The sequence below is a fragment of the Pogona vitticeps genome, chromosome 1 (genome assembly GCF_051106095.1).
Source record: "Pogona vitticeps strain Pit_001003342236 chromosome 1, PviZW2.1, whole genome shotgun sequence".
Lineage (NCBI taxonomy): Eukaryota > Metazoa > Chordata > Lepidosauria > Squamata > Agamidae > Pogona > Pogona vitticeps.
Window position 1 is genome coordinate 34,354,672 of NC_135783.1, and position 15,176 is coordinate 34,369,847.

Here is a 15,176-nt window from a genome sequence, read left to right on the forward strand (position 1 = left end):
GTGGAAGCATCTTAAAAGAACTATAGATTTCAGCTGCAATCCAACACGCACGTGTGCCTAGATGTAAACCCTGTTAGCTTAGCCTCGTTGGGATTTATTTCTGAGTCTGGGTAAAAGGCGGATACATGAAATCAAGAATGGATCTATGATTTCATAAGATTTTTATGTGGGATCCTCACCAAATCACCAGATAAATCATGACTCTTTGCCAGCACATGGCTTTCCAATGGCACAATCAACTATAGAGATCCTCCTGTGTGTGATTTTTAGTCAATTGTTATACAGTATACAGTATTACTCTTCAGACTTGATTTTTAACACTACGAGTGTTTTCCATTTTTGTGTTTTCCATTTCTGTTACTTTTTTGTATACAGTATTGATCTTTGCCTTGATATTATGTTAATGCTGTAAGATGCCTCCTTATTCGTTGTAATTTTAACTATTGTCTTCTAATGATCTTAACTGTATACTTGTCTCTTAATTATGTTAACCACTGTTGTATACTCATTGTTTTCAACTTTAAGTATTGTTTTTCATTGCTTGTAAGACATTTTTGGTCCTTTTTAAAGGAGAAAGGCAGGGTAAAAACATTTTAAATAAATAAAATGAACAAATACTCCTCTCCAAACCACTGGCAAATCATAGATCCCATCTAGGCCACAGATGATACTGGAGAAATTATGGCTCCTTCAGGGGACTACTTTGCAGTGCCCCAGAAACTGGGATCTGAGCCACAAATCCTTATACATTAACATGATTTTATCACAAGATTATATTGGGTATTCACAAGATCACTCCCAAATCACTCTCCACTTCCACTTCTGTCCAAGGTCCATGCTTGCTTGCTGCTGGTGGTGGTGATGATGAAGCAGCAGCGTGCCAGGTTGCAGAGAACGAGCTGCTGTGCCAGGAAATTGCTATGCTTCCCTGAATCTCCAGGCCAGGCAGGAGCAGTGGTGGAAAAGAAATGAATCTTGTTTATTGTTATGGGGTGGTCATAGTGTTTGTGTACCCAGCTCCAGCCCTCTCCAAATGGCAACAGGCCTCGCTGGCTTCCTGTGTCTGTCCAACATGACACATAATATACTTGCTTAGGAGCTCAGACAGAGAACCCACAATGCCCATCTCACTCCCTCAAACATGCATGGAGAAATATGTTCCCAATTCCTGTGACATCACAAGGCCCCATACCATAACATCACAAAGATCCATCCCAGGCATTGGGCCTCAGATATAATGAGGGGATGGGGAAAATAATCCCATGAGAGCCACTGGCAAACAAGACAAGACTTCAAAACTATTCTGTAAAAATACTTTTATTGCTTTTCAAAAAGAGGTTAAATAGGTATCTCCCTCAGCGGAGACAGCCTGGCTCAGCTCCAGCAGGACGCCTGCCTTCTGGTATCCCGGTGCTCAGCAGAGACAGCCTGGCTCAGCTCCAGCAGGACGCCTGCCTTCTGGTCCCTCGCATCACCCTGGAGAAGAGGAGGCTTCTGGCCCTGCAAGAGAAAGAGAAAACAACTAAGGGGCGAGCTCGTCCACAGGCTGTCAACCGGCTCCGAACCAGACGTATCCACCGACCAATGTTCAGGCAACTTCATCCCGAAGTTCCGCCTGTCAACTTCCACTGGCTTCCACCAGGAATATCCACCCGTTCATCTCTTCCACTCCGCTTCTGAAGCCGGCCTCCGCCAGCTCCCAAATGCTTGGGTCACACACACTCCCCAGCGACATCCCCACGGAATATCAGCCGGCTCTTTCACACACACATTCACACACACATTCACACACCATCCAGCCCCCCCGACACACACACACATTCACTCCCCCTCCGACACACGCCCAGGCTTCCATCCACTGATATCCACACAGCTTCCACCAACTGGTTTCAGGAGGCTAACTTCCACCGGCTTCATCCGCCCACCTCTGCCAGCATCCACCTTGCGGTTTCAGCCAGCATCCGCGGGCAGATTCCACCAGCTTCTGCCTGCCAACATCCACCAACTTCCCTCCGGTCCATCGCCCAACATCAGCCAGCTTCAAGCCATGGATCTCCACCAGCCTCAAGCTGTTAACTCGCAAGCCCACTTAGCAAGTTCAGAACTTGCCTTGGGCAGAAGGGTTGGGTCCTCTCCAGCAGCAACAGCAACAGCAGCAACAGCAGCAGCAACAGCAGCAACAGCAGCAGCAACAGCAGCAGCCTCTGCTCTCTCTGCCGGACTGCCCTCTGGCCACTCGCCTCCCTTCTGGTTTCCTGCCCTGCCCAGCAGCCCCTTTTATATGCCAGCAGAGAGGTGGAGCCCTTGTGAGGTGACAAAAGACCCAGGAGGATGCAACTGTGTTCCCAAGGCGGCAGCAGCAGCACTCTTGGGATTGGCTGAGTCCTGGAGGTGATGTCAACAATGCCTCTGATCATGTGATTCACCCACAAAGCTTGCATTTTATATGATTATATATATATGGCCTATAAATGTATCCCCATCACCAAACCCTCTGATTGTTAAATCTCCCCATGTTGGCCTTCTAGGCTGGCGCTCCAGAAAGTTATCTTCCAGCATTTGCAACAAAAGGAACTTTACTAAGCTCTGAGCTAGAGAAAAAATTGAAAGTAATAAATGAATAAGGATGGGGACAATCACACAATGCAGCCTTTGACCCTTTTGGAGGTCTTTTTTTTGTTTGTTTGTTTGTTTGCCTCTTTTTGGACATTTTTTCTTGCCCTTGCCATAAAAATGATAAAAGGAGCCCACTAAAAAAACACATGCCACTATTTTAACACCATCCCTGCACCATCAAAGATGCAGCTGTGTTTCAAAGTTGTTCTCAATCTTTCAAACTCCCTCCCACTGGAAGCCATCTTTGCTGTCCTTCCACAAGCAGGCGAAGATCTTCCTCATTAGGCAAGCTTTCCCTTAATGACTGGCTGCCTGGTTTGAGATTTCGAATGGACTTATGAGGGTTCAAAGGACGCCTCCTTTTGGTCGGACACAAAAACAGGACACTCAGTTTTTGGAAATTCACAACTGGGGTTTATTGGAACATCAAACACTGAATCTGTAACTTTATAGTCCTTATTAACTCTCTCTCTCTCTCGTTGCCAACAGGTCGAACGAGGGCATTCAAATATATTCGCGAAGGGCATCCAAATATCTTGCAAAAACGGGTTGTAACCTGACTCATACCAAGATCCTTTTACAAAATGATCAGTGTCCTCAAAGTTAGGAGAGTCCACTCCATTGCCTATCAAGGGAAGGGTCTCCTCATCTCTCCCTTCCAGGTCGAAGGGGTCGTCTCCCTCTGAGAGAGGTATCCAGGGTCTGGTGAATACCTCCTCCGGCATGCGTCCTCCAGACGCCATGCCCTTCTTTCTCATTCTTCTCTCTCTACCACCTCCTTCTCCTCTCTCAACTTCCTACTCCACTCTCTGGCTTCTGATTCTCCCCAATATGAAGGGCGAGGAGGCAAGTCTCTCCTCCGCCTGTAGTCAGCCTCTTCCCAAGGCACATTTCCCTGTCCAGGGATTTTCCACCCATATCAACTCCCAACCCCCCGGTATGTCGTCTCTACTCCCTTTTATATCCCCTCTACCAACCTCTCTCCTCTGTTCCCGCTTTCCCAGTCCCCGTTTGAGTGGATATAGACATTTTTCTCATCCCCTGTTCCAGATCTTGGGTGTCTACTCCCTGCTGGACTGTCACGATGAGGGGGGCTGGTGGATCTGTTTGCACCTCTTTTTCTCTCTTAGAGGAGCATGACACTCCAGCGAGGGCTTCAACCCCCTCGCCTCTGATCTCATAGAACTGTTCTGCCTTATGGCTCTGAATGCGTTTTTGGTTTTGCTTTTGTGTACTGTTTTTAGTGGGATATTTGTTCCTGTAAACTTTTCCAGCACCTTTTAAAGCTTGGCTGTCAGGGGACTAAATCTGCAACTTCCTGCATGCATGCCAGACTTGGATGCCAGCCTTTGAACAGAGCTGCTCCTGTCATATTCTCCATTGCTGATGCCATCATTGGCCTTATGTGGCCTTAGGTTATAGATTCCTGGCAATAAATTTAACTATTATTGGTGCTTGCATACTGGTGTTTGTGTAAGGTTTGAGTAACTTGCCCTGGCTAATTGAAAGGTGCCAAGGAATGTCTCCAATACTTTGCCATCTCATGAGAAGACTCCCTGGAAAAGATCCTGATGCTGGTTAAGTGTGAAGGCAAGAGAAGGAGACGACAGAGGACGAGATGGCTGGACAGTGTCATTGAAGCAACCAGTATGAATTTGACCCAACTCTGGGAGGCAGTGGAAGACAGGAGGGCCTGGCATGCTCTGGTCCATGGGGTCACAAAGAGTCAGACACGATTTAACAACTAAACAACAAAAAAAAGGAGTGTTTGGATCACATGCCTGGTCATGTGCCTGATTTGTGCAACCAGGATGTACCCCAGCACTTCATCAATCAGCTGCAGGTAGCCAAAGCAAATTACTCAAATCTTATGCAAGTGCCAATAGGATTCCAATTAAAATGTCTCTGGACATTTTTTTCTTGCCCTTGCCACGAAAAAGATATTATAAGAAGCCCATTAATTTTTTTTCTTGTCCTTGCAAAGAGCAAGCCCCAGAATCCCCCATCCTGCATGTACCACAAAAGGAACTTTCCTAACCTTTGAGCCAGATGTTCTGCAAAAGCACGAAAGGAGACGGAGGAGGGAATGAATAAATGAATATGCAAGGACACAGTCACAAATATGTAGCCCTTGACCAAGGTCCAAAGGGGGAGATTGACGTATGAAAGCAAACATGTACTAGCTCGTCTTAAATCACGACTTAATTTTTTCCTCAACATGGAGTAACTCTCGCGTTCCTGATCGGAGGAAGACCGAACTCTAGAGGGCGCTGTAGAAGCAAACCGTAGTCGAAGCATAACAGGAGGAAATCTAGGACTGGAAGCGGGGGGGGGGGAATTACCTTTGAATAGTGCGAGATGTCCCTTCTCGCACCCCGTTGTCCCTTTACGTCCCGACGTAGCGCGCCCGGAAGCGCTGGTGGGTTGCGTGTGGAAGATGTGGGTGCTGCGGGCCCCGCCGTTGCTCCGGGGCTCCCCGCGTGCCTGGTGTTGGGCGCGCTGGGCGGCCTCCACGGGGCCCAACCGGGGCGCCAAGGCGAGCCCCGACGGTCGTTACCGGGATAGCCTCTTGTTGCCCCGGAGCGATTTCCCCGCCCAGTTACCGGGCAGGTTGCAACCCCAGACAGAGCTCGAGATCCAGCAGGTAACCAGAGCCGCTGCCGCCGCCGCCACCGAGGGCAGCCCCATCCAGGCGGGGAGCTGGGCAGAGGGTGAGGGAGGCGGAGTGCCAGCCTCGCCAAGCCCCCCCCCCCCACCGCCCGGCTGAAGAGGGGACGTCCGTTTTGTGTAGCTCTGGGTGCGGGCTGGGGGCTTGAAAGAAATAATGCAGCAATATATGTTAAATATTACGGCTTGGATCCAGAGAAGTCTTGTGCCAGGGGAAGAGTACTTTTGCTTCTGTACGGCAGTCCTTCCAAATTCTTTTGATTCTCTTCTCCACGTGAAGCCCTATTCCCTGCCATTTCTGTGGATCCATCAACCTTCAAGTGCAGTTTTTAAGTGGGAATACCTAGTTATGTTTGTTCGTTTTCCTTTCCAACCCTCGCATTTAAGTGTTGGGCATCAATTTAATATCTGTTGGTTTCAGCTATCAGTCTTATGTTGTTAAGGTAACTTAAGAACATATTTCAACTTCCTAAGTCTACATTTTTGAAAATCTGTGCTGTCTTAACTATTTTGCATAACATGATGAAAGTATTAAATCATAAAATGCTGACTGCTGATTGTGTGTGTGTGTTTGTTTTTGTTTTGTAGAAATGTGGCTTTTCAGAACTGTATTCATGGCAGAGACAAAGAAAAACAAAGCAAGAATTTTGTCTTCATGATGGACCACCATATGCCAATGGAGACCCACACGTTGGTCATGCTCTGAATAAAGTACATATTGTTAAATTAGTTTCTTTCTGTCATGCTGTGCTTCCAATTCCAAGCCTTTATTGAGGCTCCGAGTAAAGTCTACGAAAGATCTTTCAGTATTATGTACTGAGGGGAGGCCAGTGGCTAGGGGGACCACATTACTTGTTGGAACATCTCTCCCCAAAGTCATCTTCCCACACTACCAGATCCTCTCAGGCTGTGCTCCTCTGGGTCACTGCTGGAGGAAGTCTTCAAGAGGTCAGGCCTTCTTGGTGGTAGCATGAACTTTTTGGAATCACCTTTCAGTGGAGCTAGGCCTGACTCCCTCCTTAGTTTTAAGAGGGTGCTGAAGATGCAACTCTTTTGAAGGCAGCCTTTCTTGAATTTTTGTTCCTGTACTGCTGCTCTGTATGTCCCACCATCAGGACTTAAGGCAATTTTTTGTTGCTGTTGTTGGATTTTTATATTTTGTTTTCTTTGTATTACTTCATTTTTAAAAAATATCTAAACCACTCAGAATATTGTTATGCGCCAATAGGGCAATAAATACAGGTAAATAAATGAATAGGCTGCACATGTAGAGACAGAAATATTGTGCAAGTTTTCCCTGTTGTGGAAAGATGAGCTGCTTCAAGTGATGTGGTGTTTTGTTTTAGGAACACAGGAAACAGCCTTGTAAAGATTCAGAATAGGCTCACATAACCCTGTAGTGTAGTGGCTGGCAGCTGTGGGCTCCCTTGACTTCCAGATAGGATTATTTCCTAGTCATATCTGCTTCTCCATCTAAGTAATTTCAAGACCTGGACCTGCTTAGCTTCCAAAACCAGAAAAGATCATGTTTGTTTGGGGTGTACAGTGGCACCTTTGCCCCCTGTTGTCAATAAGCTGGTGCATTTACATGGCATAGGAACTGTTTCATACAGATAGCATTCTGACAGAAAGGTTTTGTGGCTGGAATTTATCAGTATTTTCAGAGTGCTGTTGTCAGGATTGGAATTCCAGTTGAAAAAGTGAACCCACCCACCCTCCCACAAAATAGATACAGCATTCTTCCCTCTCATTTAAAGTGTTTGTTTACTCATCCTTCGTTTAAATTATGCAATTTTTTAAGGAATTACTCCTATATGGAGTAAAAAAGAGTATCTGTGTTGAATACAACCTGTGGTAGATGCGTTAACCAGAATGTTTTCTTACTGTGCATCGAGAAGTTTAAGGATGTCTTAAATTGCTTAATTTGTTCTTTTTAAATGTCAGTGCAGTTCCATCAATAATTATATAATTACTAATGTGCAACATTGTGGCTTGGTTTACAGTCTGTACAGTGGTGCCTCGCTTGACGATGTTAATTCGTTCCAGCAAAATCGCTGTAGAGCAAAAACATCGTCAAACGAAATAAAAAAAACCATTGAAACGCATTGAAAACCGTTCAATGTGTTCCAATGGGCTGAATACTTCCTTGTCCAGCAAAGATCCTCCATACGACAGCCATTTTCGGTGCCTGTAAAGCGAGGAATCCATCCTAGAAAACAGAGTGGAGGCATTTTATTCAGCTGGTGGCCATTTTGAAACCCGACGATCAGCTGTTTGCTGATCTTGTAAAGAGAAAATCAGTTCCCAAAGCAGGGAACCGATCATCATTAAATGAAAAAAACCCATTTAAACCATCGTTTTGCGATTGCAAAAACCTAATCGTATGATTTCCTCGTTAAGTGAGGCAATCGTTATGCGAGGCACCACTGTATTATGTTTTCCCACACAAATTGTAGCTTTTGCTAATTTGGAAGTCTATAAGAGTTGTCTCCTGGTTTGTTTGTCGGTCATTTGTTGCCAACTTTGAAACAAACCAGAATCCATAGTTTCATATTTGTTTTGGCTTGCTCCAAAACTAGAAACAGTCATTTTTCATATTGTGATGGAATGGGAGATTGTAGTTAAGAGACTTCTTGATTATTAGAAAGGAACTAGAAGCAGAAGTAAGAGACTCATGTTATACATAAGCTTAATACATATAGTTATGTTTGTAGAAACCAAGTTTGAGAATGTGATGCTAAATTGTGAGCTGTAATTTGTTCTTCCAGCACTTGTTGATATTGAATATGACCCTTGAAATGTCATTTAAAACAGAGTTAAGAGTTTGGTAGTGTGTCTTTATTGCTTTATAGAAATTCAAGCAAGCTTGCAGTTAATTGTTACCAAATAAGTAAACTTTAACATTTCTGTCTTTTGTCCAGCTGAATTATTTAGTCACATGATTTTAACAACATGCTGCTGAAAAGTAAGTCCAGGAAGGGACGTGCAAAGAGCCTTATAGCAATACTTGCTGAAGCCCATTAAGTGTAAATGTTGCAGGATCCATGGGAAGTTAGAACGAGCTGGAAACATGATCTTTCTTGTTCTTTGACTTCCATTGCAGATTTTGAAAGATATCACAAACCGATTTCAAATGATGAGAGGCTGTATGGTGCACTATGTGCCTGGCTGGGATTGCCATGGGTTGCCCATTGAGTTGAGAGCACTCTCAGATTGTGAAGACGTGGAAGATCTTTCACCAATTGAAATCCGACAGAAAGGTACATTAACTTTCTGAGAGATGTATCTAATGTACAGGCAGGTACATAGTTAATATGTGAAATTCTTGAGAGTACACAGATTCTGGCCTGTCTTATTTGTGAACAGGCCAGAGTCTGTGTACTCTCAAGCATTTGGGAGGCACTATCTTTGATTATAAATGCATGATTTAAAGATAATCTAATATCTAAAATGTTCAAGCATATTTGTATGTAAATAAAGTAAAACAAAGTTGGGTATTCAGAAGAAATAAATAGCAATAGGGTCATTCCATGTCAAATCAACCAGTGCATGGAACCTTGATTTCATGGATTTAGCTCATTTTTGGTATATTTGTACCTTTCAATATTTTAAAAAATATTTTTTTTAGATTTTTTGGTCCACCTGTTTCTGAGATATTGCATTTTTGAAATTGCAAAAAAATGCCAAAATTAACTAGCCACCATAGCTTCAAATACCATTTAATAGATACTTATGATAGCTACAGACCTGAAACAGGTGCCATTTTAAGGCTTATGGGTAGGGCTTTCATTTGATATACAACATGATGCAATTGTACATTTTCAGAAAAAAATTGCACATTAAAAAATAAATTTGCATTCTTGGGAAAATTGAACTTTTAAAAAGTTTTTTTAAAAATTCACACCTAAAAGATACATGTCGTGTAGACAGTCAATCTAAATTTCAAGCTGGTATCTCATTGTTATCATACAAAACTTAAATGTTCTTGTTGGCAGTGACAAGGATTTAAATTGACTTAGCCCCAAAAATAGACCAAAATTTCTGTACCTAATGATTAAGAACCTCTTTTTTCCTGGCTAGCATGTTGGATGCTTTTGTCATCTCTTGCGAATTTAGCTGGTATGTGTTACCTGTAGCTGTAATTGGATCCAGTTTGCAAAGGATGAAGTTTCCTGTGACTGTAAGAACGTCCATTTTCCTAGGATAAGAGAATGATGGTGCTGGTCCAGTTGGATGTAAGAATGATAGCTTGACTTCATGTTCTGCAGCATCCATTGAAAGAACACATCCCATCGACCATGAGTTGTCATAGGCATATGCCACAAATCCATGCAAATGATCAAAATCTACATCTTGAAGTTTGGGAGTGACTTTAATACAATGTAAAACAGAATAATGAGAAGCTGAACATGCTTTAGTTTCTAATTTTTCAGTTGATACTGGGAGGAAGGCATGACACTTCTGAGTTTCTGTAACAGGAAGTGCTTCATCAAATCGTACTTTTAAAAATTTCTCCTCTTCCAGGTATACATCATTTGTAATATAAAAAAAACTTTTTGCAGGGATGTTTGCCTTCCCTCACTCCAGCAGCTGTTAAGCTATCATGAGAGGAAGTTTTGAAGGCTGGCCTTTGCTGCAAGTCTCTTCACTGTGCCTCCAACATCATCACAAACTCCTTTGCCATGTGCAATGGCATAAAATGCCGCTCTGCTTCAATGCCTTGGAAATCAGTGTGGTATTTACACAAATTTGCAAAATTCTTACAATTTTTGTATAGTGCTGCAGAACCATCTGAAAAGTAAAATATCTTTTTCAAGTTTGGGTTGCCACTTTCAAAACATTAAGAAGTTTTCTTTGGAAAGCATGAACAATAAGTGTGTCATGTTTCAGACATTCCGAGATGAAAACAAAACTCTTATGTCTTAGTTGATCATTTTCCTTGTAGTAAACAACAAAGGTTATGTCTTAGTTGATCATTTTCCTTGTAGTAAACAACAAAGGGATGAACAGTTGCCATAGAGTTGTTCCAGTGGAATGATTGGGCTTCTTCTTTCAGAATCTCTGCTGGGTTATTACACATAATTCTTGATAAGCAACGTTGATATGTTTGTAAAGGAGTATCATGTCCTTGCAGGGTCACTCATTGGTTGATTTGACATGGAATGACCCAACAGAGTTACAAAAGGCAATACAGTTGTCACCATTTGTATTGTCAGTTGCTTTTGTATACAATGGGGTCTCGACTTACGAACAGCTCGACATACGAACGTTTCGACTTACGAACCGCTCTCATAGGAATATATGGACTCGACTTACGAACTTAGATTCGAGTTACGAACTCTTTTTTTCCCTTTTTTTTGAAGCTAAGTCATCTTAGGTCAAAAGGAAAAAAAGAAAAAAATATCCCCCTCTAGTGGCAGAAGGCGGAATAGCAGCTTCCCATTAGTTTCTATGGACGAAAAGAGCAGATACGGATTAAATGGTTTTCAATGCATTCCTATGGGAAATGCAGATTCGACTTAAGAACTTTTCGACCTGAGAACTGCCTTCCAATACCAATTAAGTTCGTAAGTCGAGACCCCACTGTACCTATATGCAAGTACTCTGTGTGATTCAATATGGAATATGGATGAACAAGTTCAGCAGGCCACACAAGCTGGCTCCTCTCCCAGGAGGCACAATGCAGCATTGAACTAACAGCCTCAGCCTTTGCAGCCAGGTTTCCAGTTCACCCAACTGTCTAACTGGAGGTGCCTGATCTTGATTTTTTGAATTTTGCATGAATTGAGGGGACTGTCCCCACCACAATAAAGGAACAACCATGATTCTTGGAGTAGCCTAATTCAATTTTTGACCAATTGTTTTCCTGAATCATTATTATTATTATTATTATTATTATTATTATTATTATTATTATTATTATTATTATTATTATTATTATTATTATTATTATTATTATTATTATTATTATTATTTTATTACTGTGTGTCTCGGTTGATGTGGTGGCGCTGCGGGCTGAACCGCAGAAGCCTGTGCTGCAGGGTCAGAAGACCAAGCAGTCGTAAGATCGAATCCACACAATGGAGTGAGCTCCTGTCGCTTGTCCCAGCTCCCGCCAACCTAGCGGTTCGAAAGTATGCAAATCCAAGTAGATCAATAGGGACCACCTTGGTGGGAAGGTAACAGCGTTCCGTGTCTAAGTCGCACTGGCCATGTGACCATGGAAGATTGTCTTCGGACAAAACACTGGCTCTATGGCTTGGAAACGGGGATGAGCAGCGCCCCCTAGAGTCGAACACGACTGGACAAAAATTGTCAAGGGGAACCTTTACCTTTACTGTGTGTCTCTGGAGTAGTTAGGAGGCACAAAAATATCCTTGGGAAGCCACATGCATCCCACTGCTCATATTTTCTCTTAACTCAGATGTGTGACAGGATGCAAATTAAAATAAGGAGTTGCTTTGTTCAAAATTAAATTTTGTTTGGATCTATATTTTCAGGTCTGTCCATAGGTGGTCTTGTATGCAATTTGCTTTTGTTAGTGTTCCCTGGGTGGCTCTTAAAGCCTAGGAACCAAATCCAATTTTAGTCTCACAAACAGCAGACCCATCTTTTCATCACTAAGAGGTCTACTCTATTAGAGATTTAAAAATTTTCACAGATCTTTACTTTAGTAGAGTGATGTATCCGGTGCAAAGTAAAAATGCTTCTGATTCTAAGCCTCTGAAATAAGCTGAGCATTGAACGTTCTTTGAAATAACTTGTAGTCTGTACTAGGTTCCTTAGCCTCAGCTATGGAGGGAAGGGTGTATCTTAGCTGCAGGGTTTGCCTTGTATTTGGTGAAATGGAACTGGAAAAAATGTTATCTCTTTTCAGCCAAAAAATTTGCAGAAGAGGCCATTGAAAAACAAAAATCATCCTTTATTCGCTGGGGCGTTATGGCAGACTGGGATAACTGCTACTACACATTTGACAAGAAGTATGAAGCAAAGCAACTGAATGTTTTTCAACAAATGTATGACAAGGTGGGTCAGCATTGGTAGTGCAAGATGTAGGCCATGCGAGAAGCCTATCGTGTTGCTTACCGTCCTCTGTTTCTCACTTAGGGTTATGTTTGTCGTGACTATAAACCAGTTTTCTGGTCTCCTTCAACCAAGTAAGTAGCAGCCTTATTTTATCCTCAAGAAATAATGTGAGAATGAGTGGAAGACTTATATGCTAACATATCTAATTCATGTTTCCTCTTCCTCCAGTACAGCCTTGGCTGAAGCTGAACTTGAATACAACCAACAACATGTTAGTCGTTCTGTTTATGTGAGATTTCCTTTGTTGAAACCACCACCCAAACTGGCTGCAGTGATAGGTGTATATTTTATATGTTTTTATATCTGGTTTTGATACAGTAATTCTGATGTATTTGAAAAAATACTAATTATGTATATTTTCATGTTTAGATGGACTACCGGCTGTGAGTTTGATAATTTGGACAACACAACCATGGACTATTCCATCCAATGAAGCTGTTTGTTATATACCAAATTCAGAGTGTGTATTTATTTACACATAATTTATGTCTGATGCATGACATCTATGTGATTGATTCTAAAGTTTAGGGCTGAAGTAGTTATTTGTGCTGCATTATTCCATATACAGGCCAATCCTGTGCATCCACATCCAGAAATGAGTACCACAGTTTGATGTGATTTCCTTCAAAATGCTTGCGTTCAGGGTTGCAGCCTTTTCTAAGTGGTTTGGCCAAATTAACATCTAGTAAACATAGTTGTCAGTGGATCTGAAGAAGGAGATTTGTATATCATTTCTTGCCACATGTACTTTCCTCCTTGGATCCTAGACTATTAAAATACCAGGGAGAGGTATTCTTACCTAGCTTTATTCTGTGGGAACATTTTTACTCTTTGGTTTGAAAAAGTGTGTTCAAATATATTTGAAACTTATATAACTCACTGGCTTCCAGTTCATAGAAGTGTTTTTGGTGTTGCAGAAGCCACGTTTAACATAAGAAAGAGATGTGATTTTAGCCAGTTTCCGGTTTCCACAGAACCACTGTCCACATTGTTCTGGAGATTCTCCCAATACTCCAGAGGTGATATGGGGACAGAAATAGAGATGAGAGAGAATCAGTTAAATTGTTTGCTTCATCAGCCTTATGCGGTGTAAGTTGACAGAATAAGATTTCAGCCATAGCTGGAATTTGGAAGACATTTAGTAACATAATTGTGTTCCTTCAAAGTAAAATTAGACGACTTAAATGATTTAGTAAATATTTCCTGAGAAAGCATGATGAAGTGCATGATTTGAAAAAGTAAAAGTACATTTTCTGTTTTTTCTCACCATCATAATAATGAGTTGTATGAAAATGCATTAATATCATATTACCTTTTACACCTTGATAGCAGAATTTTCCATAGTCATTACCAGTAGGTCACAGGTATTGTTATGAGGAGTTTTTGATGTGCTAAGTTTCAGTTTAGTGTTTTATACAGCAGTGTTGATCTAGATTTAAAAAAAACAACAACTGAAATAAGTATGTATCTATTTCTGTAAACAAAATTGTAGGTACTCCATTGTGAAGTGTGGAAATACTGGGGAACACTTTATTCTACATTCAGACAGAGTTCAGTCTACAGCAGCTGTTTTGGATACACAGTTTGATGTAATTTCAACATTTAAAGGTAAAAATTTCTGAGTACCATGTGTGAGACACATGACCAGGAATCCAAGTGGGGAATTGTTAATTAGTGACAATTTGTCACTGCAGGGCGTACCCATTTGCTTCTGTCAGCCTAACTATGCAACTGATTTTGGCCATTAAATACTAGATTATCATTTGCAGATTAAATGGTTTTGATTTAATTTGATTACACTCCTGAATTAAAATTCCCAGTTCTTTTTGTTTGTTTCTCATACTTCTGGCACTAATATATAGATACCGGAGGTTGTATGATTTGTGCCCTGCTTTCTTTCATACATTTATATGAAGAATGTTATTGGGCCCCATTCAAGCTGCTGTTGTCAAGCTCTAGATACTTTCTCATCTTCTCAGCCTTATTTTATTTTATTTTTTTGCTGGAACTACTTGTCTATCCATTTATCTTTTCAGTTTTATCAAATACATTTCGTTAAGATTCTGGTAGAGAGTTCAACCTTTTGCCAGAGAATAGCATAGGACAGCAATGCTATTTTACTGAATTTATTTTTCATAACAGTAAAAACAGTGGAGTCTGTGGACTAAATCTGATATTGTCTTGGTGCCAAAACAGCAACACAACAGTTTCTTCCCTTTCTTGCTGTAGCCTTTGACAAAGCCCAAAAAGCTGGCTCTGGAAAGTTTCCCAGTTCTTCAAAGCAGGCTTTGGGTGGGTCAGCAGGAAGGGGAGATCATCCCCATTAGGTTTTGGTTTTGGCGTATTAGATTTTGCTTCTGCGTCTTAGTGGACGTAATCTGAAGGCATTCAGAAGCACACTTCTTTGAGATGATGCTTGTCAGCAGTTTGTATAAAAACCTTCTGTCAGAAATAGTCTTTCAAAAAAATATGTTCCCTGAACTGGCTGTGGGCCCTCCTCTAGTCAATCCAGTATTACGGTTCTTTTGTTTGAATAGGTAAGGCAGTTTTTTTCCTGGTTAGATTTGGTATATTTTCTGTTTGCTTTTTTCAGGTGTAGATTTGGAAAGTGGTATCTGTTCACATCCCACCATTCCTGGAAAGCAGTCCCCTCTTTTGCCTGCAAACCATGTAACCATGTCAAAAGGAACAGGATTAGTTCATACTGCACCAGCTCATGGTATGGACGATTACAGTGTAGCTTCTCAACACCAGCTACCCATGGTACTGTGGTTTTGTTTTGTTTTCCTTGGGTTTAATTTGTTCGT

General features: G+C 41.7%; 1 protein-coding gene and 1 long non-coding RNA gene across 2 annotated transcripts in view; one reads left to right on the forward strand and one right to left on the reverse strand.

The window, feature by feature from the left end:
* Positions 1–1,403: 1,403 nt before the first annotated feature.
* On the reverse strand, positions 1,404–5,093 carry LOC140704548 (uncharacterized). Its single transcript, XR_012083792.2, has 2 exons — positions 4,959–5,093; positions 1,404–1,500 (listed from the first exon to the last, which is right to left on the reverse strand). It is a non-coding gene; the product is annotated as an uncharacterized LOC140704548 (long non-coding RNA).
* IARS2 (isoleucyl-tRNA synthetase 2, mitochondrial) overlaps positions 4,987–15,176 on the forward strand; it is a 49,455-nt gene continuing 39,265 nt past the window's right edge. Inside the window, exons 1-9 of the mRNA XM_072990464.2 lie at positions 4,987–5,260; positions 5,872–5,994; positions 8,387–8,543; positions 12,161–12,309; positions 12,391–12,440; positions 12,538–12,647; positions 12,739–12,829; positions 13,862–13,977; positions 14,963–15,132. Of these exons, the coding sequence (XP_072846565.2) occupies positions 5,054–5,260; positions 5,872–5,994; positions 8,387–8,543; positions 12,161–12,309; positions 12,391–12,440; positions 12,538–12,647; positions 12,739–12,829; positions 13,862–13,977; positions 14,963–15,132 (1,173 nt within the window). The 5' untranslated portion in view covers positions 4,987–5,053. The remainder of the gene's footprint in view (positions 5,261–5,871; positions 5,995–8,386; positions 8,544–12,160; positions 12,310–12,390; positions 12,441–12,537; positions 12,648–12,738; positions 12,830–13,861; positions 13,978–14,962; positions 15,133–15,176) is intronic.